This window comes from Nyctibius grandis, chromosome 2 (genome assembly GCF_013368605.1).
Source record: "Nyctibius grandis isolate bNycGra1 chromosome 2, bNycGra1.pri, whole genome shotgun sequence".
Lineage (NCBI taxonomy): Eukaryota > Metazoa > Chordata > Aves > Nyctibiiformes > Nyctibiidae > Nyctibius > Nyctibius grandis.
This window is the reverse complement of record NC_090659.1, coordinates 112,484,935-112,509,970: the sequence shown is the minus strand read 5'-3', so window position 1 is coordinate 112,509,970 and position 25,036 is coordinate 112,484,935. Positions and strand designations below refer to the sequence as shown.

Here is a 25,036-nt window from a genome sequence, read left to right as displayed (position 1 = left end):
AGAGGAACTGTCAGTTACATTCACCAGACAAGAAACTGAGAGAGTTTCAACTGTTTTTCACTGTGTGACTGCAATGAATGGATGCCAGCATAAAAAAGGGGTATTTCTGTGCAAGTATTTTGCAGAGCGTGTGCAAGCTCACCCTTCTTCATTCAGACACGTCTCGTGCTGGCGGCTGGACTGAAACTAGGTCTGACCCAGGGGCTCTCCACTTGTGCTTTGCTTGTTAGCTCAAGCTCAGCACTTTCTACACAAGTTCTAGTTAAGATCTCGCTTGTGTCTGGAAGGCCGAGGCAGAAGCAGGGGTGTTCTCCTTGCCAAATATCTCTAGGTGTGGCCAGAGACAGGCAAGAGAGAGCCTTGGCTTCTGGCAATAGCAAATTCTGAAGTGCCAGATGGTTTTAAGTCATCATTTAAATGAAGCATGGACGCTTAATGATATTGCAGGAAATTAAGGAATTCTGTATTGCATGACAAAATGAGGTATAGGTTTCAAATGGTAGGGAATGATAGAAAATGTATCTGACAAATTTAGGCTTCAGCCAATCTTGCAATTTTCAAGGAACTAATGGCCTGTAGAGGGGCAAGACGGGGGACAATCTAATCTGGAATACCAGAATTCTGGCCAGAAATGGGCAGAATATTTTGGATTATTGTACCAGTAGCACTACTGTTGTCAGATCCACTGTACAAGGCACTGGTATTTGTGACCTTATCTGTTGTATTGTGTGTGGTTATGGTCACTTGTTGCCAAGGATATTGAAACACATGGAGGCAAAAGCAGCTGTGTTATGTTATTTTATAACTACCGTGTGGTTGAAGAATATATATTCTCTGCTTCTTGTGAAATATGTTAATTATATCTCAGCTTTTGGGAACAAATCCTACTAGAAACCAATGTATGACTCACTAGACTGAATCCAGTCTTCAGGATAATTCAGCCCTCACTGTCGTAGATGCCAGTCCTTCCTCAGTTCTGATGAGTGTTCCTACCTTTATATCATCAGATAATTTCCTTAGGATATTCCCACTTTTTGTTCCAAAAGATATTGGAAATAAGATTGGTACAAAGATTGTTGTGTACGTAGGTAGATTTCTGTAATATCAGTCTAATTAAAGAAATTCATCAAATGTTCAAGTTGTAAGGAATGAGTTGTTGTCCTTCTGCAGGATAGATATTTTATGACAGGTATGACAATTCAGAAAACAGGATATCTATAGACAGGCTTATGGATTAGCCTTAGAATGCAGAGATCCTCAGCAGCTTGGTAACCAAAGTAAAATTTAATTCTTGCGCCTGCAGGCAGTAGAGTCATGCATTTAAGAACATAAATGTGACAAGTATCACATTTGCCTTATCATGGAAATCCAGCAAGATGCTCACCACATAGATACTGCAGCATTGTAACTGTTGAATTTCCTAAGGATATTTATATTGCAGGCAGTTCTTTGAAAATGCAAACTTTGATGTGAAATAGTTTGGCCTGTAGCCCTTTACATTCATCAGCTCTAAAGAAATATCCACAAAATGCAGCTTTTCCAGGTTAAAGCCAGGAATATGGGTGAAACTTAGAGTTAACTAAATAGATATTTTGTCTTAAGAATCACTGCCTCTGAAACCACAGATAACTGAGTTTGATGACAGGTAAGGTACAAGGGGCTAAAGGTGGCATGAGAGAAATGCACATGATCAGAAAATGTAATCTTTTTTTTTTTCCTCTCTCTGCCCTCCCCTCACTCCTCCCTAGGTGACTCGTACAGCAGTAGCCCAGACAGCACTCCCATGGGCAGCATTGAATCTCTGTCTTCTCACTCCTCCGAGCAGAACAGCACTACCAAATGCACACCCTCGCAGCCTAGGGAGAAATCGGGAGGGATTCCATGGATTGCCTCTCCCCCTTCTTCTAATGGCCAGAAGAGTTCAGGCCTCTGGACTACAAGTCCAGAATCCTCGTCAAAGGAGGATGCAACCAAAACAGATGTGGAGTCAGACTGCCAAAGTGTAGCTTCTGTCACTGGACCAGAGAATGCCTCTCCACCAACAGACCTGACCAAAAAGAGTTCTTACAGTCTGTCTGGGCTGAAAAGGTCTTCAGCATCTTCCCTCAGATCAATTCCATCAGCTGAAGGTAATTTCCAAGGTCTTTTAGGACATCAGTGTTTACTGTGAGGCATCAGAAAATAAGAGCTGCATCTGAAAGCTGACAATATCCATTAATCTTTTAAGTTTATTTTTTAATTTTTGTGGCATGTTCTTTCAGTTTTCAAACTGCTTCTGACATATTTCCATTGTTCGTTACTTGTACAGTTCACATAGCTCAAAAGCTATCAGTGTTTCTCAGAATTTAGAGTATTCTATCCTTCTGCTCCTCACCTAGACCTAAACTTGTAAGGAGATTGTTGGTTTATAAGAAGAGTTGGTAGCTATGGTTTATCACTGTGTCAAAGGAATGATTCATTGCAGCATGATTGATACCGATCAAAGCTAGCATTTAAACATAAAAAGCACTAGGCTTAACTATCTAGTAATTAATAGTTTGTCACTCCTTGTCGATGTGCCTGCAACTACATCTCTTCAATTGACTGAAATAGGAGATTGAAGGAAAGGTGCGGGTTTTTTGATTTGTTTTTTTTTTAGCTATGGATTTTACAGTCAATGCCTTTAATTGAGATACGACTGGACAGATAGGATAAAAAGGTAATCCCTGGCATGAAATGTATGCCTGAAACCCTTCTGATGTAATGGCTGCTTCATTCTGCTTTACTTGCATGGTTTGTTATCCAGTACTGCAAGTAGATTAGCTTGAACACAAGATTATGGCTGGATGGTCCTGTATATGGACATGATGTGCAAGAACAACCACAAGTTTGCAAACTCAACTTTAGGAATCCAATTTCAGTGCACAAGTTAGCACATCAGTCTTGCTGTTCAGTCAAAGAAGGATGCTGCTTCAAAGAACACCCTCAGAGCACCTAAGTTGAGCCTATGTTCCAAATAAGCCTGTAGACAAGACTCCTTACAAGACAGAAGCTTAAAAATTTAGCTTCTTAATTTAGACAGTTCTGCTAAATGCTGTTAGCGGGAATACCTGTGAATGCTTGCTTGTACCTCTGTGAGTATGTGAGGTGATATCACACTATACTGACAGCTATGTGGAAATTACTTTAGAAGAAACGCCTTCTTGAAATAAGTATATTTGCAGCGCTTTGGCTTATGAAGATTAACAGCTGGCACTGAAACAATGAGCTCCAGTGGACTGACTGCGAGTGCTGAGTTTGCCACTGAGCTGTCAATAGTATAAGTAATACAAGTACAGGTAGGGTAAATATGTGGTTATGTGGAAAGTCACAGAATCACACAGAATCAATCAGGTTGGAAGAGACCTCTGGGATCGAGTCCAACCATTGCCCTGACACCACCCTGTCAACTAGACCATGGCACTAAGTGCCATGTCCAGTCTTTTCTTAAACACATCCAGAGATGGTGATTCCACCACCTCCCTGGGCAGCCCGTTCCAATGTCTAATGACCCTTTCTGAGAAGAAATGCTTCCTAATGTCTAACCTGAACCTCCCCTGGCGAAGCTTGAGGCTATGTCCTCTCTTGTCCTATCGCTAGTTGCCTGGAAGAAGAGGCCGACTCCCACTCTGCTACAACCTGCCTTCAGGTAGTTGCAGACTGCAATAAGGTCATCTCTGAGCCTCCTCTTCTCCAGGCTAAACAGCCCCAGCTCCCTCAGCCGTTCCTCATAGCTCAGACCCTCCAGACCCTTCACCAGCTTGGTCGCCCTCCTCTGGACTCGCTCCAACACCTCAACATCTTTCTTGAAGTGCGGGGCCCAGAACTGGACACAGTATTCAAGGTGCAGCCTCACCAGTGCCGAGTACAGAGGGATGATCACTTCCCTAGACCTTAAGAAAGTACTCTCCCCTCTGCCCCCCACGGAGTGTACAAGCTTTTTCCTAAGACTTCCAGATATGAATTAGTGTTATAGTAACAGTATTAATAATGTAGAATAATAATTAACAATAATTTGTAATATAGACTAATACTATAGAATAACAATATTAATAATATAGGTATTGGTTTTATATTTTGGGATCACTTTATATTATGACAGCTTTTAAAGCATTATTAAGCATCTGTTGTTCTTGGACATAAAGAAACACAGAAACAGATGCAGTTATTGTCTTGCAGAATATATATGCAAACAAGGCAACAGCCCACAGATAGATCAGCTTAAGGGATGCATGTGGCCATGCCTTGTATTCATTAAAAGGACTTTTTTTTGTGTGCAATACAGTCTGTACAGCTATAGATTTGTTTTATCACATTACAGTAGCAGTTGTTTTAGGAAACTCATAATCATTCATTCCAAAGTATTTTTTTTAAACTGCATGAAGTTTCTGTGGATACTGAAATACTGATTCTTACAACTTAACGTGGTATGATTTAACAGTGGATGCTGCTTTGTGCAGGAATTTGGACTAGATGACTTCCTGAAATCCCTTCCAACATGATTTTTCTCTACAATCCTATGCAGTGTACTACTTTAAAAATGTTGTTTTTATTGTCACTTTAGTGAGTGTACTATCTAGCCATTTAAGTGTAATGTGACTTATTAGCCTTCACAATTCTAATGTCATTTCTTCGTTCTTGCTGTTTGTCCTTTTCTCCTGGCTTTCTGCCTGAAAGGTTGTTTCTTCTCTGCCTTATTATTTTCTTTACTTATTTTGCCTCTTTAAAAAAAAACAGAACATAACAATAACAAAAAATTTGCTTTGCATGTTACGCATGTTGTGAAACAACTTCAAATTGGCTTCAATATTCCCTATAATTTTGTTGTTCTCTTTAGGTAACAAAAGCTGCAGTGGATCTATACAGAGTTTATCTTCAACAGATACCAAAGATACACCAAAGGCTCCACTAAACCCTGATTTGCCTCCCAAAATGTGCAGGAGATTAAGATTAGATACTGCATCAAGTAATGGCTATCAAAGACCAGGATCTGTGTAAGTCATCAATGCCCTTTGCAGATTTGTGTCGTTACAGTATTGTCTGCTGTAAAGTGATCTCAGAGAGCTGCATAATTAGTTGAAAAAGCAGACATGAATACTTGATTTGAATATTTCTGTATTTGTACATTATTAATGTAGCTTCATTAAAATTGTAAACAGAGGAGACATGGCACAAAGTCTGTTGAAGTCAGTTGAAAGACTCCCACAGACTTCATTAGACTACAGATAAGGTCTATAATGAAGAAAAATATCTTTGGAAAGTGATTAGTAGTGTTATCTCTGGTTCTACTGGCATTTAATGTTTCAAGGAGCATAAATGCTACTTACTGCCCATGCTGTTATGTCAAGATTGTCAGGTCTTACTTGTGGAAGTCCAAACTTGGAGAAAGGAAAAAACAAACAAACAAACAAACAAAAACCTTCTCCTCTGACATTTCTTTGATTGCTGCATGTTAAATAGTTGATATCTTTGGTTTTTTCTAACAGTTGAGGGTTTTTTTGGGGGAGGGGGGGGGTTATGTGGAAAGGAGGAAAGCAATAGAGGTTATAATTTAGCTTGTTGAGATTTGGGTTAGCGATGTTTCTCAATGCTTTTAGCACAAACTTAAGAGTCAGAAGATCTTTGCTGTAATCCTGACTTTGACCCAGAATTTGTCTGTCCCCATGAAAAGTGATTTCCAGATCTGCAGAGCACCAAGAAGTTCTCCAAATACTGCAGGACTCCATTCAGGCTCTCCACTTTTTAAACTGGAAGGGATCACTGTAGTCATTTCACAGACTTGTCTCTTAAACGGAGAAACCTGCACAGCTCAGAGTTCCAGCATGATAGTGACAGACTGTCAGTAAAAGCATTTCCAATATATCTATTGGCCATCCATGAACAGAATTTTAAATATAGGATGTTGAGATTTCCCTTGGTAACTCAGCAAGGCACTAGAGCATGTGAAAGTCAGGACCCAATTAGGTTATGCCCTTAAGAATTCTGCTGAATAGGGACTTAAATTCAGCTCTGAATTTCCTCTGTTTCTCTAAGTGAATAATTAAAACGATTTTTAAGATTATGTCCATGGGTTTAGATGATTAAAAGTAAAGTTAGTCTGTGTGTTTTATTAATGTGCAAAGCATAAAGCAAGGTGGTGCTTTATTTTCAGAGTGGCTGCAAGAGCCCAGTTGTTTGAAAGTGCTGGTTCACTTAAACAAGTTTCTTCAGGACGGTAAGTTCTTCATAGTATTTATCAATTTGTAAAATCTTTTCTGTTTTGCTGGCTTTAAAGATTGAAACAGAAGTGTTGGAGCTTTGTGCTGTGTCTTTTGGACAGCATCATGTGGCATGCAAAATTTTTGTGGTTTATTAAACTCATCTTTGCTCCAGAGGAAAACTAAATCTAATAGAGAATACCAGCCTATCTGGCTATTCTGTCACCTGCAGGAATTGGAGTGAGAGATGCTTAGGTTAGTGATCTGCTTAAGAACACAGCTACAAGAGTAAATTAACAGGATTTAAATTGGGATGAGGGTGCTGTACCTAATCCATACAGCTGTTTGTATATACTCGCTTTCAGCAGAGTAGCAAACATGCTAGTTTATGGTAATTTGCTCATGTAGGCAAGTCCTGAATAACAGCTGCTTTAGAAAGTTCAGGATTACCTTGGTCAGGATTCCTGTCTTTCCCATCACACCTTCCATGCCTCAGTATCTGTCTGGAGAAACTGTTCCCCTTTCTTCTTGGTAGTGTGCAGCAGGAATTATTTACACTTTCTTTACAATTGCATGCATTTGGTTAGTGGATTTGATTCATTCTTATATTGTTAGAATGTTCTGGTAACTGTTCATCTAGGAAGCAGCATCTTCCATACATCACTAACCGACCTACATTTAATAGGCTAACAAATGGATGTGGGGAAAAGTCTGTCTCTCTTTTCACTGTCCCTGCATTTCAAGTTCTTTGAGACAGAACATATCTTTTTATCCATCACTTTACTCACTGATGCCAGGAACTGTCGAGCTTGCTGGGACTGTCAAGCAATAGGAAAAAAAACAAAAACAAAACCAAAATGTTAATCCGTGAATCCAGAAGTAGTAATCTAAAGTAGCACAGCTGTAAATGAAGATGCCAACATGTGCTGAGGTGTGCAGCAGTGGAACATCGCTGTCCTCCTTGACAGATCTAGCAGTGTCGAGAAAGAGAAAGCTGACCTGCAAAGGCCCACTGATTTTATTCAAGAGAAGCAGCTTACATGAATCAAGTCTCTTCTTGGTTTGTGTAGTACATGAACTGTAGGGTGACCAAAAAAGAGAGTGGTGGGTGGGGGGGAAGGGAAATGAAAACAGCAGGGCATTAATTTAAGGAAGAAAAGTATAAATGAAGAGACTGGAATGTTCTTAAACCAGTGCCCTAAGATGAGAGTGGTGACTGCTTCACCAGTCCTGCATCATTTTCCCTCCACCACTGTTCCTTCTCTTATTTTGTATTGCTCCCTTCTTGTAAACTCTCCCCTGTTGTTCCCCAAGAGCCTATGCCACATGTATCTGTATATAAAAAGCATGTAAGAAGCGAAAATCTGACAAAGGAAAAATGTATCAGTTTGATAATGGATATGGAGAGCAGATAACAAAGCCAAGAACGCTGAAAGGCTTAATAGCTACTCCAGCCTTCCTAAGAAAGCAGAAGAGCAACAGTAACAAGGAGAATGGAAAGCGAGAGGTCAGCAGGCAAAATGGGGAAGAAATAAGAAGTAGCTCAGCTGTTCTTATAGTGCTGCTCAAGTCTGAGTAAGATTTTGCAGTTCGGAGACAGCTTTTATTTACCTCTCATGCATGTTATTAACATGAAGGCTGATTTAAAACTTTAGGATAGTCTTTTTTTTTTTTTTGCTCTGAAGTACCTAGAAATCATGGTACTTACATCTTGATCCACCCAGTAGAAAGGCTGCCTGAGTTCATAACTCTACTATCTAATGAATATATGCAAGACAGAGTGTAAGAAAGAGAAACTATTTTTAAGCTGTCTGGTTTGATAGCAGAAATAGTCAAGTCAAGAGAGTGTTGAACTCTGTGCAGGGGTAATTTACCCTTCTAAAAATAACTAGTTTCAAAATTTTAAGCTACTGCTTACCTATGTATTATGGTATCTAAGTAGCTTCATTCCTACTTGAAGCATCAGTTGCCTGTTGTAGTCTTTTGTACAGTAGACAGATCAAAAGTACCTATATGGCTTTGCAGTCTCACATTGTCATCTGTATTCCAGCAGATAATTTTATACTCGATGCTTTACCACCACAGTGGCCTGGGCTTACTTAATTGCTTCTTCCAACTAGTCTTCACAACCCTGCTTTCTGACTTTGTGTAGCACGATATCTCTAATGTGAGTGTGTGTGTCACCTGTTTTTTTGTTAATGCTGGGACATTATTTGACCTGGCTGTTGTCATTGCTTGTGTGCATGAGTACATGCCCCCATAGTGCTACCAGTTTGAACAGATTTCTTTTAGTCAGAAAGACAATGAGAGGCCACAGTACATGTTTTAGGATTGGACAGGGAAGACCAAAATGTTATGCCCTGTCCAACTGGTGCTCTCTTTTTCCAATTCCAGAATTACTTTAACTTTTCAGTTTTCCCATTCCTTCCCTCCTGACTTCAAGTTTATTAATTACCCATCTCCCAAACTATGGTATTAAGCTACTGTGTACCCTGAGACCAATCCCTATTGCTAATCTAGTATGCACTGGAAAGAGGTGGAGGAGTTTTCTTACTGCTTTCAGAAACATTGCAGTTATCCAGCATTCTTAGTAAGGCCTGAGGTCTCTTTATTGCAGCTTCTGTACAAAAATGCACCAACGTGTAATCCCTGACTCTGTGTTTTCTTGACTTTGATTTAGAGGTACACAGAAAGAAGAAGGATTTTCATTAGAAAAGAATACCTAGAAAAATGGGAAGGAGGAGTTGTTGACGGCAAACTGCTTTGGTTTGACAGCAGGATGTCTAGGTGCTGGGCTGGGACTTTAATAGGAGTAGGCTGACAGTATGAAGCCCTGTATACCTATGCTCCCCTCACAACTGTATGATTAAATATCCTTTCCCAGTCATTCTTCTGTTTTTATTTTCATGCTGTATTTTGCATTTCCTTAAACACCTGGTATGCCTTGCCCAGCCCAGCCCAGTGTTTTCTACTCAGTCAAGCTTGGCTGTAAGTCTACGATCTCCATGAGTCTGTAAACCTCTCTTCTTTCTGTAGGATAATATTAACTGACGAGTCATCTGAGAGAGATTAATGTGTTTTCTCTCATTCATTCTTTTTCTGGCTTCTGTCTTTGTCTTGCTAGACTGAAGACTGATTAGAGCAGGAGCAGAGATTTAAAGCTTATCTATAACTTCTAAAATTATTATTATTATTAAAAAGGCCTCAGGTGTTGTTGACTGTGTGTAGTCAAGCAAAATAGTTTATGATCTAATGAGTACTGACCCTTTGACTGCTAGTATAAGTTTATCCTTATGGGCTCAAAACAGACGTAATAAAAAGTAGGGAAAGGGAAAATGCATTTTTTTCTCATCTGGAGCCTATCTAGTAAAGTCATGGAAAGAAGGAACTTCTAGAAAATGTGGGTACCATTTTCTGAAATTGTTTTTTTTTCCCTCCACTAAACAACATGAATCACACTCTTCTCAGATTATTAGCATCATCTTAAGAGAACCATAATAGATGATGGTGATGTTATCACGTGCTTTTTAACAAACAGCCTTGTTTGTAGAGAGGTGAGCATTAACACCGTAAGTAAGAAAGTCCATTTTCATAATCGCACACAAAAAACATGCCCAAGAACCTGCAAGCCCTTTTCATTGCTAATGCATCTAGCTGGATAGGGTTGCAGTGAGTAATAACTAATACGAGGACTGAAGTAATCAAATCAAGTGTGGAGGTAATAACCAGGGGCTTGAAAATTGCTCCAGAATTATGAGTGAATACTCATAGAATCTGTCTCTCATTATACCATCACATGCAGTTTGTAGATAACATTGGGATGTAATTACTCTGTGTCAGGAGCCAGGTGGTGGGCAGAATCCTGTAATTCATGAACTTTTGAGAAACTGTCTTCTTTGTACCTTGTGTTTGTGTATCTGTCTTAATGTCAAATGCTGGGAAGCTTTCTCTTTCCAGAACTGAGCAAGTCAGAGTCCATGTTTTCTTACCTTCTTTTTACTTTTAAGGTAAACATACTTGGATCAGGTAAAACTAGAAGCTGAAAACAGAATAGTTTAGTAGATGTAACAGAATACAGGAGAAAAATGCGTTTATTTTTCTTAACTTTTTCTAAGGGCACTAAAAGCCAACATGTCATATTTCAAGAATAACTTAAATAATTCTGCCTCACATTTAAATATTGCTGTTCTGTTTTATTATGTCTTTTGTCACAGTATTACTCAGATGTCCCATTCTTAACATGAGAAACTGACTTGATAGTCATGACACTAAGTAAAATCAGGTTCGAAATCATCACTGTACTTTAGTAAATTCATTACCAATTTTCTTGTACTCATTGAAATTATAATCATTATTAACAGTTACTCTGCTGTTTTATGTGTGTAAAATCCATGGTTATGCCTCAGAGGAAATAGCTGTTTTATCAGACTGTTACCGATCTGGGTCAGTATAATTAGAACATCTGTAGTGCTCTTTGTTATATTGACTTTGAGGAAAAATTATCTTGAGATTAAAGAATTCAATTCTAGTTTATGTGTGACCTTCGGTAAAGTCATCTAATCTCCCTCTGTAGATTTTAGTATATATTATGTAGATTGTTATGTATAAATTTGTATGTATTATGTAGAGTAATGAAACTTCACACCTGTGTTGTCGACTGTAGATGGCAAGTTCTTCATAACAGTGGGCACCAAGGGGTTGTCTTGGAAAAATGATGAACAGAGCAGTATACATCAGCCAGAAAGCAAGCTAGCATTTAAGCAAAGTAGATAAACAAGGGTCCAGTGCTCATGTTTTTCTAGTTAACAGTGAGGATGTATCCAGAATGACAGTACAGTTAGAAATGCTTTCAGCATCCTGAAAATAAGGTGCCCTTGGATATTGAGGACACGACTCAAAATTCTTGACCTCCTCTGGAAATTTCAGCCTGAGAGTCTAACCCTTGATGAGTCAGTTGTTCACTTAAGATGAAGGCAAAACACACCACTTGGTCTAGTCATAAATCACCTTCAGAGCTTTTTCGTCAGAGGGAGAAAGAATTTTTGGAAAGCTCACACATACAAACTTGGGAATATGTCCATACACTTACACCCTTTTAGAGCTTCAGATGAATGATGGTGTGCTAGTACTGACTGGCACCAGGGCATGAGGCCAGGGTAGAGAGATGCACTCTGCTCCCTTTAGGAAGTCTGTCTCTGCTTAACCTCACCAGGGGGGTGTGGAACTCCAAAGGTGAAGTGCCATGGGCCCCATTGGCAGTACACAAAATAAAATAGACTTCTTATGCTAATGCTTATGATGTGGCGCTATTATTAATCTAATTTACGACTCTGTTATCTCACTATTTTGGGAGGAAAGACAAAATAGATTACATGTCACTTGCATATACACCCTCTCAAAAAGTATGCTAGAAATTTTAAACTTCATCACAAGTCACGTACTGGTTCATTGAGATAAATTCTGGCTGAAAGGAAAGCTGAATCAGTAATGCCCCATCACATCATACAAAGATTAAACAATCAACAAATTCATCTTCGTTTGGTATAATGTGGGTTTCCAATAAGTTTAAAGAAAACTCAGAAAAACTGATGGATCATATAAAAATTGCTTTGAGTATATAAACTAATGGGAAGATATTAGGTAAAGCACAGGAATCTAGAGAGAACTCCTAATTTCCATCTTCATGTTCAGTCCTTCGTTTTGTATTTTGCAGAATCATAGTGCTAGAAGCCATATCAAGAGGTGACCTAATCTGTCCTCCTTCTCTGGGATAGAATTAACTAGTTCTTGTACAGCTATCTGGGTAGTGGCTTTTATTAATTTGTTTTTTTTAAATGAATTTTTAGTAATGGGAATTCTTCAATTCAAGGATTCTCCAGTTCTTGGCAGTTCCAGTGCTTCATTATCCTCACCAATAGAATAGGTTTTTCAGCTACAGATGAAGAAACATACACTTAGCTGTCTACCTGTAGGTGTCTTCATGTCAGGTATTATTTAAGGAAGTATTTCACTGAAGGTTTCGCTACAGGCAGTGGAAGTTGGTGAGACATTCGTTGCAAGTAGGCGTCTACCGTAGCAGAAGCCAGGCCTGGAAGGTCTGTGGAGATAGGCACGTAGGTTATTTATAGACGTCTAAATTTAGGTGGCTGAAGCTGAAACCCACCCCAGACACCTAATTTAAATCTCCCTTGCTGCAATTTAAATCTATTTCACACAGAATCATACAGAATCACAGAATCAACCAGGTTGGAAGAGACCTCAGGGATCATCAAGTCCAACCGTTGCCCTGACATCACCCTGTCAACTAGACCATGGCACTAAGTGCCATGTCCATTCTTTTCTTAAACACATCCAGAGATTTAAGTTCTTCTTGCAGTCAGCCTAGAGAACAGATTTCTCCTTTTTTTTGTGTCATATTTACCTTCTATGTATTATTTTCTTCTGTAGACTGATCAACTATATTTTCTTACAAGTCATGTTTTTAGACCTTTAATGATCACTTTTGAATTGTCTCCAGGCAGTCCATCACTTGCTTCAAGCAATATGCTCAATTCAGTACTCATTTGAATGACAACTTCAACTAGAATGAAAGAATCCTTTTAAAAGTTATAAATTATATACCTCTTTAAACCTCTAAGAAGGATGTTGGTGTCTTTTCTGCAATAACATGCTTGTTAACTCCAGTAAGCTTGGAGTTATTGTCTGCTGTAATCTACTCCTCTGAACTACTGTGTAACTAGTTATTACCATCCTGTATTTGTGCAGCTGATTATTCCTACTCTTTCCAGGTTTTAGTTTCATTTCTTTATATGTTTTTCCTTGTTATCTCATTTATTGCTAGCCTGTATTTTTTTTCCTTTCAGGCAAGCAAAAGCCATGTATTCCTGTAAGGCTGAGCATAGTCATGAGCTGTCTTTCCCACAAGGGGCAGTATTTTCCAATGGTAAGATATTTTATGTTCTCCTTTTACATAAAAAAAATACAAAAGAACTGTATCCACAAGATAACAGAGCGTAATTCCATTTTCAGCTCTCAGGTTTTTGCCCTGATTTTTCAATTGCTCTTGAGTAAATGCTTCTAAATAAATATATGAACCATATATAGGATCTTGTAACAGTGTTAATTTATTGTTGTCTGGCTGTTTTTTTTGCAGTGTATCCATCAGTGGAACCAGGCTGGTTAAAAGCAACTTATGAAGGCAAAACAGGACTCGTTCCTGAGAATTATGTTGTCTTCCTCTAGCAATCTTTAGTGGACAGCAATATCTTCATGGTATCCATGGTAACAAGTAATAAGCACTATGATTTTTATCTGACACAGATATGGGATCAGCCCGTTAGCTGAGTGGTAGATTTCATTCAGATACTGCAGCTGTAGGTTACACAGCTCCCTATCAACGGAACAGAATGTAATGAAACAGTTAACAGTTTCTGTACTGAAGACGGTACTCTGTTGAAATAACTTCCATTGTTTGCAAAAGGTTGTTCTGTTCTTTCATGGGTAAGGAACACTAGAGCAATAAATTAAAATAGTTGCCATTTAGCTGCAGACCTAGGATGTTGCTCACAGAAGTGTGAAATTTAGAGGCAATGCACTCTATGACATTTCTTGCAACCTATAGTTTTTAATATGGAAAATTATATTTTTTTCATAGTGTAAGTAATGCTTCTGTTGTGATCTGAATTTTCCCTTAGAAGACTTGATTCTAAAATTAGTCCTAATTATTTCAAGTAAGAAATGAGTTTTCCATAAATCAGAAGTTTGAACTTCTGTTAGTCATCGAGATAACAATATGTTATAGAATTTACGCAACTGATAATGAAACCAGTTTATACAGTGCCCGAGCAGTAGGTGCTCATTCAAAATGTGATATGTTTAATGAATGTTTCATTCAAATATTTCTTAGATTTATTTCTTCCTTTCTATATCAGTATAGATAATATTAACAACTTGTATTTCTGTGATACCTGTCATTGAGACGATATTCTCAGTATATCTCAGAACAACATCTGTAGAAAACAAGGAGATGCTGAATCTGGAATGTGAATTGAGCAGTGAAAAACAGCAGTATGTTTTGAAACCTGAGATAAATTCTAACTGAGTCCTTTTCCAACTTTTTCCGTTGAAATAAGACAAATGGCCTGTGAAGCAGCCAATTTTATAAGCTATGAATGCTGAAAGCTCCATGTAGCAATAAAATTATTTAGTATTATTTCTCTTGACTTCTGCTAAACTATTTGACAAAGATTTCTCCCCTTCCACAGAATAAAAAAGCCTTACTTTTCAAAGGTTTTGTAAAGATCCATTGATTGCTCCTGGTAGGACTGAAAAAAAAAAAACAACACAAAAAAAAACCCAAAACCATAAGCAGCTTTCTAAATCTGAGCCTCTTTCTTGCACAGTTTGAGGGAAAACATGCACTGCTTGCTTGGCTACTTACCATGCCTGATTGAAAACCGAGATATTTAAGCTACATATTAGTAATTCTTCAGCATTAGTGCTGCAGAAAGAATTCACTGTTTCATAGACCTGTCTAAGCTTAGTTTCAAAGACCTATCAAGGGTTAGTTCTTTCTTCAGTAACAGAAATCAATATATAAATCTTCTGTTGATTTCTAAGTTGCACACTACTTCCAGAAAGTTTAAGGAAGAACTTCTGTTAGGACTAAAAACATAGTAATCTTTTGATTGCTTCTTTTTTCTTACCATAGCCTTTTTCTTGTTTAAATTAGAAAATAAGATTTATTGCCAACATAAAGCAGCACATCGTAACGTTCTTTACGTATATGTAGTGCATGATTTATGCAGAGCAATTCTGTGTTGGAGTTCAAGCTGCTGGCAAAAGCCTGCAGGATCCTACTCCTTGCTGATTAAAGTATCAAGTGGTGATCACGGAAGAAACTGTAAGAGCATCCTTCCAAAAATGGTTTAGCTTTTCAGAGGGGGAGTCTGGGTAAGACTGACTGCAGGCAGGTGAGGACAGACCCCTTGAATTAGTGACTGGGCGATCTGGGTTCTTTCTTCACTCTAAACAGTTTCATTTAAGTCCCAAATCATGTTTGACTTCACCTTAAGACCGGACTGTGTTCGGCGCATTGTGATGAAGGGTTGTTCCAGACATTGTCACAGGCGGTGAAGACAGACACATGTTATGTGCTCATCTAATTTGCCCAGAGCAGATGTGAAAGGAAGCGAAGGTCTTTTCTCATCAGATTGAGCCTTTCTTATTTTTAAGGCAAGACAATATTTCTCAGTGTAAGCTATGCCTGCAACTGCCATTGCCCTGAGAAGATCAACATGGTTTTGGTTGTGGTTTTGCTGTATTTCACAATCCAAAAATTGCAGGATGTCAAAAGGCTTACCTCTGGTGACCTTTCCAGGAGTGCTGCTGCAGGCAAAAAGGAGCAGAAAGGGAGGCAGAGCTTTGAGTAGAGGCTGGAGGCCCAGCACATGTCTCATGCAGGCAGAGAAAAACAAACTTCTTCTATCTGTTGCACTGGGGTCAGTGGCCAGCAGACCTTCATTGAACATCCTTCACTGACCTCTTATACCTCTTAGGAGGAATTTAATTGTTGTGAAATTCTTGAGGAACGGTGACACAGAAAATGCTTGCTCTTACTTGCTTTGCTTTAGCCTGATTTAAAAAGAAGGGGGAAAAAGCTGACATTAGGTAATCTCACAGCCTGTGTATATTCTCCAATATTATGTTTTGAAACCAGCTGATCGGAGTGCAAGCGAGAGGACTCAAAAGATGCTAAATTCATTAAAAATTTTGTAAAAATGTGAAGTTCAGTTACAGATTAAGTAAGTGGAGTCTGTAAGTGCTGAGGGGAAGGTTGTAGAAAGACGTGGAGGAATCCCTGTGGAGGAGAGGTGTTCTGTCTATTCCCATGCATTCATCTCTCATTAGACACAAAATTGAATTGCAGAAGACAACTTCATAAGAAACTGGATCCCATTCATCCTGCTGCTCGCAAAACAAATCTGTATTTTCCACTGCAAGACTGGACTTTTTCAGGCCCTTCTTCTGAACCAGCCATGATGGTGACATAAGTAATTTTAAAGTAGTTTAGCTTTAAAATGGCATTTCCATCTGAAAAAGGTTATGCCCATTCTTAATTACAGCTAACCACTCACTCTCAGTGGGATGAGTAGGGGTTTTCATTTTTTGAAATATTTTATGTTTTTTCTGTTCCTCTCTTCTGCGGTACATCACAAGCACTTTCTGTATAATCTCAGTGCTGCGTTGTGGACGCCCCAGCTCTCCCCTGACTTTCCGGGAGGGAGTTTATCTCTACAAGAAGCTGTACAGTGAAGTGGAAAGTTAAGTAACTGGGTGTTCAAAGACTGAAAAGGGGGAGAGGGCAGCACCAAAGCTTGTCTAATGATGATACTCTCAGGCCTGACCAAAAATTCCTTCTGATAATTGCAAAGGATCAGAAATCCATGTAACGTTTAAATGAAGATATAATATCTTGATAGTACCTTACCAGAAAATTAGGCAAGCTGAACTAAATTAGTTCATAGTATTGATTTACTGTTTTTTATGAAAGTCAGATTCGCTCTACAAACAAAGTTTGCGCAATTTTTTATTATAATTATTATTATCCTTCCTAAAAGGATGCAGCAGTTTTTTTCCAAATATCACTATAGAACTCAAGGAAGATGACACGTTGTGATTGCTGTTTGTCTTGTGGAAATAATGTCTGTACCCAAAACTTATGTAATTAGCTGTGTTTTTTTCTTTGTTAAACCTTTTGATAAATGTTGCAGCTCAACATGAATCAAATTAATAGTGTGAAGGACTGATATATTGTATGATAAATATGTAAAGTATATTAATATTTTATATTCACACTTTATATTAATGATTATAAAGAAGAAAAATATTTTTGGTGTAATTCCTATGAGTTCAGTATTAAAATGTTCTTGCCATATTTTGGCATTTAGAGTTCTATGTAACAAAACTCTTAAATTAAACTATAGCTATCACTTATGTCCCTAACTAATCTATAAAGTTCATTGTTCAATTATTTCTGGAAAAAAAAATGATGCACAGATTTGCTGACCAGTGATATTCTATGATAGTAACTTATTTTCCTTTTATATATTTTCTGGTGCTAATCTCTCTTCTTTGCCTGTAATTGGATTGAATTGTAATGTGCCTTTAGGAAAGACATGTTAGGAAAAGTTGCAAAATTCAGCAGTTCAGAACAATAATTACAACGACAAAAAAAAAATTGTATGTCAGTAATCGGATTTTTTTTTTTTGTTACATTGCTCCACTGGTCTATTTTCTACTTAATAAGAGTTCATCAGCATAAATAATGAAACTAAAAAGCATATTGTTCTTCATACTTCTTTTCCTAAGGCAGCAGTTTGTGCAATTTTGGACTGAGCAGCAAGAAGAGAAATCCCAGTAGGGGAGCACATCCTCCCGACTGGGGTGGATCTTCTCCACTGATTGAAACTCACAAAGCTCTAGTGAAGTCAAAGACAGACCTTTGGCAATTTACGGTGAGGGTTTGCTGGCCAGAAGCCCCCCGAAAGTAAATGGCTTATTCTGTTAATGGGGTAACATATGATACAGCTTGGCATTGTCCTTTCTTTCAGCGAAGTGCCCTATATGAATCATTCAGTTACCAGAGATCAAGCTACAGGCAAAGTTCAATCTCGTTCTTTGTGGCCACACAGCCCTGACAGCCGCTGCTGCCGCGGCCCTTCCAGTTACGGCTCCTGCAGAAGTCAGGCTGTTGATCAGGCTGTTCCAGTACAAGTTGGGAGGCCTCTTCTTTTGGATGAGATTTTGCATGGGCTTTGGGAGTTTGCTTTGTTCTGTTTTAATTAGGTGCTTGGTATCCAAACAGCTGCTAATTCAATGTTGTAATTCAGTCACTGAAGATCATAGCTTTGTTGTTCTTGTCCTGTATGTGGCAGTATTTAATAAGCCATTGGATTATCCTCGTTATTTTAAGTTTAGGGAATGGTGCTTCAGCCTTGGGATGTCTCAGCTGAAAGCTATTCTGCATCTGAGCTTTTTGCAAGTGTTTTATTGGGAATTGTCATTAAAGTTCTGGCACTAAAGATAGCACCATGATCTCAGCACTACAAGAGTTTCTGTTAGAGCAAAGGGCAAAGCAGCTGAACAGGGCACATGGATAGTTTCCATTTTCAATCATATTTATGACAATTTTGGAGGTATTAGAGTTTATAGGGGTTACTTTAGATACTATATGGTATTTTAATAGGAAAGTATATACAATCAATAACTATATATATATTTAATAAAGTCCCACTAAATTATCTTATTGAACTCTTTGTTTATTTTGTAGTGTGGTTTCAATAATTATCTGCACTCTGTATATATCTACATGTAAATAACTGGCATGACATGCATAAGCTGACTTGCAGACATAATTCTATGTTGTACTTTACACTGTATTTCAAAAATTTGAAACAACATTTTTCAAAATAAAAAGCCTTTCTACACAAACTGGTTTCTTTATTATTTTTAAATCTGGGCTCTGGTTCAGCCTTTTCTTTTTTCCAAGTAATAACACTTTCGTGTTAATTCCACCCATACCTGCATTTTTCAGTAAAGTTTGACCCTTGAGGATTCTTTACATAGAGGACATTGCTCATAATGCTGAGCAATGGGCATGTGTATGAATACTGGACAATAGTATGTCACCTGCTGTCCTGGTCACATGGAAGTCTCCAAAGATGTGGCTTTTGAGGAAAAGAAAATGACAACTTTGCATGTTAGGTAACAAGAAGCACAACCCTGGTATATCAAAACGTTGTTGATGAGGTCCTTGCCTCTGAAAATCAGTGGGTGGGTGACTCATGGGACAGGGGTTTGGTGACCCGACTCCAACAACACTGTGAGGGAAGTAATGCGAGTGGCATGGTTTGTGCAAGCTGCCTTGCGTCCCTTTCCTGGCACCTTTAGGCTTTTCGCCTCAGGGACCTGCAGCTTTTCTAGCCCTCAGGAGAGAGTTACTTCCATCGGCAGCTGTGCCCAAGGCAAGGTGAGGTGGTTGCGTCGCCTTTCTCCTGAAGGGACTCCAAACACCCAAGAGGTTTTTATACCCCTGAAACAATCAGGTTTTATTACGATATTAACTAAATGTAACTACGTTTCTTAAACAAGGAAGATCAAAGCAGCCAGCTGATAATTCTTTCCCTGGTCACTGTGTGGTTAGGCTTGGATGGTGCAGCAAACTGCTGCGTCAGACCCCAGGGAAGGTGGGTCCTGCTGCCCCAGGCCTGGCTGCCCTGGGCTGCCGCGGGCCCCTGCCCGCCTCCTCACCTGCCTGTGAGCCCTGGCCTTGCCTGAGCCTCCCTGGGCTGCCCAGGCTGCCCGCCTCACCCAGGGCATGTCCTGCCTCTCACCCAGGCGCTGCACCCGCGCCTGCTCGGGGACATCAGATAGAACTGAAAACAAAACATAGATACCGTGGCCATAAATAAAACGTGAGTTAGGTGGAGAAGCAAAACAACATGGACTGAGTGGAGAAACAGTTTTTCCCTTGCGTTGCTTTCTAACAGCTACTCCTAAGTGAAGCTTACACTTTGCAGCTCTCTCTGCTTGGAGATGTTAGAGATAAGGGGCCTGCTTCCAGGAATCAAAGTCACTGCAGCCTGTGGCTACCAAACACGACCTGTGCCTTGCTGAGGTCCTGGCATCCCACACAGTACGGGGTCAGGGAGAAAGAAAGGTTCCCCTTGCCAAGGACCGAGGGACGTAACAGGGCTGGCGAGGCTGCTCAGGCTGTGTTAGCTCTGCTGGGAAAGCCTGAGAAGGAGCAGGGCTGCAACGAGGGGGTTTAGAGCTGAGCTGTAACTTACTGCCCTTGCTTAAAGCTTTCTGAACTACACCCAAGGTGGGCTGTAACAATTATGGTCTAAGCTGTCACCCAGAGGAAACATGTATGGTTTAGTGGTGGACTTGGCAGTGCTAGGTTAATGGCTGGACTTGATGATCTTAAAGGTCCTTTCCAACCAAAACGATTCTATGACCCTGTCCCCACTCGTTCCCTGACATGCTCCGCAGCACCAGGGGGACTTTGGGAAAGGAGGTAAACCTGAGGGCAGCAGCGCAGCAGAGTGTGGATGCCAGGAGATCCCTGCCCTGCCCCACTGCTCTCTTGTGCCCGGCACGTTGGGAGCAGATCTCTCAGCTTGCGCCTGGGGCCGGCACTTACGGCTTGATTCACCTCTGCTCCTGCTGAGGACCATGAAAGCTTGTGTGGTGAGAGCTGCCACAGGTGCCCAGCTTTGCATAGTGAGTAGGCATAAGGGGAGATGGAGAACACATGCATTTTGATGGTTCACCAAAAATGATAGCTCCTCACAGGTTTTATGTTAAAAATCTGAACTAAAATGGTTGTTTTTTTTCTATTAGCTCTTTCTGCCCTTTCCCATGGGGATGCAGGCTCCTTGGCTTTCAGATCCTCTAATCTGCAGGAGTCAACACAGACTAGTTTGGGGTCTAGACTAAGCCCTAAGATGGATCTCATCACTCATTTTCCCAGTGTCTATAGGGCCATTTTACTTGGCATCATGGAATAACTAAGATTTTTTGCTGTTTCTGGGAAAAAATGTTCTGGCTTGCTGTATTTTGACATTTCAGCGAGCATTTAAATGTGAAAAGACATCAATGCTTGTTAAACTAACTCAGTGTTACTGTATTATCACTGAACTGAAAACTCCCAAGGGATGAGACACTACCTGTCTTTCTTACCAGAAAGGGTAAAGAGGGACTTGGTTTGTCCCTCTTCAGTTTGCAATTATTTGGTTGCATTAAGGCACCTTACAGCATGTGATTCTCGTCTGTTTGGAAAAGTGGATCTCCTGGTCTGCAGGCTTCATTGCTTGACGAGCCCACGACACGGCCTACAGAGCAGGTGACTTGTGGGATAGTTACGGTATAAAACAGCCGCCGGAGTGAGCCGTGGCGGCCGTGGCCCCCTGCGCTCGTAAAGAGGAGAAATTTCAGTGATCCCAGAAAATGTCACAGGCGTAGGCTAAGCAGGCTGCAAAGTCAGTTCAGGTCCCAGCTTGGCATGTTTTCTCATCAACTGGGCATGATTCACTCCTTCAAAACCTACCTGCCCTTCTAACACGAGCACTGTGCTTATTAAATATGGTAAATAAGGTCTTTGCACTTTTGTCTTTTAAAATTGTATTTCAAATTTATAAAGCTTTTCCTGTGTAATTTGGATTAATCACTGATACGGAAAGAAAGTATTGAAAGATATTCTTGGCTTCTTTTGCAACGGTTGGCTGCTTTTCTATTGTATTTATGGCAACAAGCTCAAAAGCTGAACTAGCCCAGAGCAAGTGCCTTTGCCAAAGATCACAGTGTGCTTTTTTAATGTAAACATGCAGGTATTCATGGGAACACCGAGTGACCTCCACAGCTGGTACAGAAAGGAGTCTTAATTCACTTGAAAGTACTTTGGTAACTGGAATACATCTTTCTGCCAGTATAATTGAGGTGCTGATTAGTTAGACTTAGCATGAGTGTATTTCATTTAAAATTACTGTTAATGGCTCTCGGGTGCCCTTAGAAGGGCTTAGAGTCCCGTCTGGATGAAAAACAGCAGCAGTTTATTTTTGTTGATGTTCATTGCTTTTGTCTTCTTACAAAAAAAAACACATTCAAAAGGAAGCATGCGGCTTACCTGGATTGTGGGTATTTTCAAAGCAAGATTTGAAACGGATGCCTGGCACTATGATGGCCATGAGCTCCGTCCCCACCGGCAGGCAGGGTCTGAGGAGGGTGTTGGGGTCAGCCCGTGGTGGGGTCAGCCCTTGGTGGGCTCGGGGCAGGTGGATGGAGGGCATGCACCGTGTCCCAGCACAGCACGGCTCAGAGCAAGAGCCACAGGTTCCAACCAAGCTCATTTGGGGGCTCTATAGTCCAGACGTGACCGTATGCTCATGGCATTGCTGGGGAAACATCAGCACACGCCATAAGCAGGTGAGATGACAGCTGCGTGGTGGGAAGCCCCATGAGAAACCTTTCAGAGGACAATTCACAAACCAGCACGGAAGAAAGTTAAGAAACCTGAGCTTGATCAATCTGTAGAGTGTTCCTCCAAATAAATTAACTGGCGTTCAGGATACAACTGGTTCCTAGAACGAAACAAATGCTGTTTGCAAGGACCTCCCCCTCCCAAGAAGATAACAAAGATTAGGGTTTGAGCGTGCCTGAGCTGGGAAGCTGAGGACAAAGCACTGTAAACAGAGGCTGTGAAAGCGGTGATGATTGTCAGTCCTGAAGGGAAAATCCCCGAAAACCCACATCTGGGGACTCTGGCAGCACCCTCCAGGGCCACTTGAAGGGTGGTAGATAGCAGAAGGTCTCAGAGAGATTTAGGTGCAAATAGTGTGGGGCAGCAAATATATCCTTACATAAAAACCACAGCTTTAATAGTCATTTTAAGTTTGTTATTTCCTGCTGTTGCTGTTGGTTGAGAGATGCTTATGTTTGGTCCTGAAAAGTACTGTTTCTTTTCTGTAATTATGACAAATTGTGCCTGCCTTGGATGGGAAAAATGGTCACTCTGCACAGCATCCTGCCTTCTCTGTTACAGGCTCAGTATAAGGCATGTCCCCAGGCCCTCCCTGGAGAAATGTGCAGTGAGTGCCATGCGAGTGTTTCACCCATCTTCCAGCTGTGATTTGTAACATGGTTTTGTTTTGGAATGGGTCCTTCTCTCCGCCCTCCCTATCCGTTGTAGTTCGGATGGTGCAAAACAAACAAGCACGATTAATTTTACCTTTGGAGCAATGCAGAACCAAGTTGTACAAAGAGGTTCAGGTTCTGCCACTGCTGAAGCCTTTCCTTAATATTTTTTTCTTATCTTTGTTTAAATGATCCATTGAAACATTTCCTGACTAAATGAACTGGGAAGCCAAGTGTCCAGATAGCTCTAAGGGCATCAGCATGAAAAACTCAGATGAATATTGCAGTTTTTTAGCTAACGCAATTAGCTTTGCTGGATAGCTTTTATCCAGAGGGAAAATCAAGAAAGGGTGTTTCTTTATCACGATGTTAATTCCTGTGCGTCTCTCATGAACAGCTCATCTCCTCAGCGCAGCAGGAACAAACACAGGTCTTCGCTTTTCACAATTTCCAGGGCACTCGTTCGGGTCAGCCTTCCCCCGCACCACATTTGAGTAAAACAGTGGTAACACCAAACCCCTTGCAGCACCGTGGGTAATTTAGGGCAGCGGACCCCCCCTCATAGCATCGCCTCAGCTGTGGCTTGTTTTGGTGCCTTCTCCACCGCCGCAGCATCTTCGTCAGTGGCAAATACAAAAGGAAATGATGGTTTCACCTGAATTACGGCACGGCAGGATCTCTGACACTGCCTATTGCTTTCACTTAGATGACACCAAATAGCAGGGCTGTCTTCCCTGTGAGCAGCAGGTGATTATTGCCTGAACTCATTAGTATGTTCAAGGGGAAGCTCACCTGCACTGTGCAGAGATGTCAGTCTTGGCAGCATCTGTATCGTTGTGGAGTCTGAGATGTTACAATGAAAAAACATCTCATTTAGGCAGGCTGTTATTAGCTAAAGGTTAAAGCAAAGGCTTCTACCCCAAAGGGTTTAAACGTCTCATTTCAATTAATGAGTAACATTATTTTACTCTTTATACTCGTCCATTATCATGTCTGTTAAAAATACAAAACCCAAAACCATTTGATGAGCAATAGAAGTATGCACTCAGACTGGATTTGGATATATATATACGAAGATATATATAGAGATATATATATATACATGCACACACGAAGACATTCCACTCAATCCAGAGGAACATCACTGCATAAATAAATAATTGGGGACTAAACAAAGGTACCAGTTTAGGTGTCCTCAACTGAATGCCTATTTAAGTAGGAGCAGTCTTAAACTTTGACACCTTGTAGTTCTTCAGTGTCTCAAAAACTGTTTAAGATTATTTCCTTCTGTGTGCTAGCTGGTAATAGGACTCCCACTTTAAATAAATCCATGTATACTTTTGCATTGACCAAATGCCTTCCACTATTGTTTAATGCTGCATGGAACATTTTAAAACTAAATTAATTTGGAAAAAATCATCTATGTGGTAAATTGCAGCCCTGTCAAACTGTTCATGATGTGCACACAGAGTACTGATAATGTCTAAGAGATCAGTTCACGAGAGCAAAGGCACTCAGAAATGAAACTGAAACATCACATTCCAGATGTGCTGTATTCTGTGGAAATAACGTGGAAAAGTATCGTTGTTGTTGGCACAGTTAATGCTTCTCTGAGAGCACATTAGCTGTGATTAACATTACAGGGCATCCTCAGCAAGGGGTGACATCCAAAGCACCGGTCCAGACTGGAATTACCAGTGCTCCCTCAGAATGGGAGGGGAGAGAGTTGGCCTCTGTCGTGGAAGGAGCCCATCCCACGCCACCCAGCCGCTCTGCCTGGCGCCCGTGCCCCTCACCGGGCTGCAAGCCCCGCACCTTGCCTGTTGCACACCACATCAGAAGGCAGCAGGGTGGGAAGTGGGACGTGTTAAGGATGAGGAAAGGATCACCTGAGAGCTGGAGTCAGTTCCTCAAAAGCCAGAGGTGATGTTCCCTCGGTGCAGCCAAGGAAAGTTTGTGCCAGGCCAAGTCAAGGACTCCTCTGGGCACTGGCAATGGGGGAAGAGCCTTCTCTCCCGTGACTGGAGATCGCATGGTGGGAGCATCCTGCGGCGTGCTGCATCTTACACCTTGGGAGGCAGATCTGGCAGCGTCCGCTTTTGGCAGCAGAGAACTCCAGTTCTCGG

At 40.5% G+C, this 25,036-nt stretch overlaps 1 protein-coding gene across 1 annotated transcript in view; it reads left to right on the top strand.

Annotated features, from left to right (window-relative positions):
* ARHGAP42 (Rho GTPase activating protein 42) overlaps positions 1-16,761 on the top strand; it is a 187,079-nt gene extending 170,318 nt beyond the window's left edge. Inside the window, exons 20-24 of the mRNA XM_068419399.1 lie at positions 1,749-2,129; positions 4,856-5,012; positions 6,170-6,232; positions 13,079-13,158; positions 13,369-16,761. Coding sequence (XP_068275500.1) covers positions 1,749-2,129; positions 4,856-5,012; positions 6,170-6,232; positions 13,079-13,158; positions 13,369-13,457 — 770 coding nt within the window. The 3' untranslated portion in view covers positions 13,458-16,761. The remainder of the gene's footprint in view (positions 1-1,748; positions 2,130-4,855; positions 5,013-6,169; positions 6,233-13,078; positions 13,159-13,368) is intronic.
* The last annotated feature ends 8,275 nt before the right edge of the window (positions 16,762-25,036 follow it).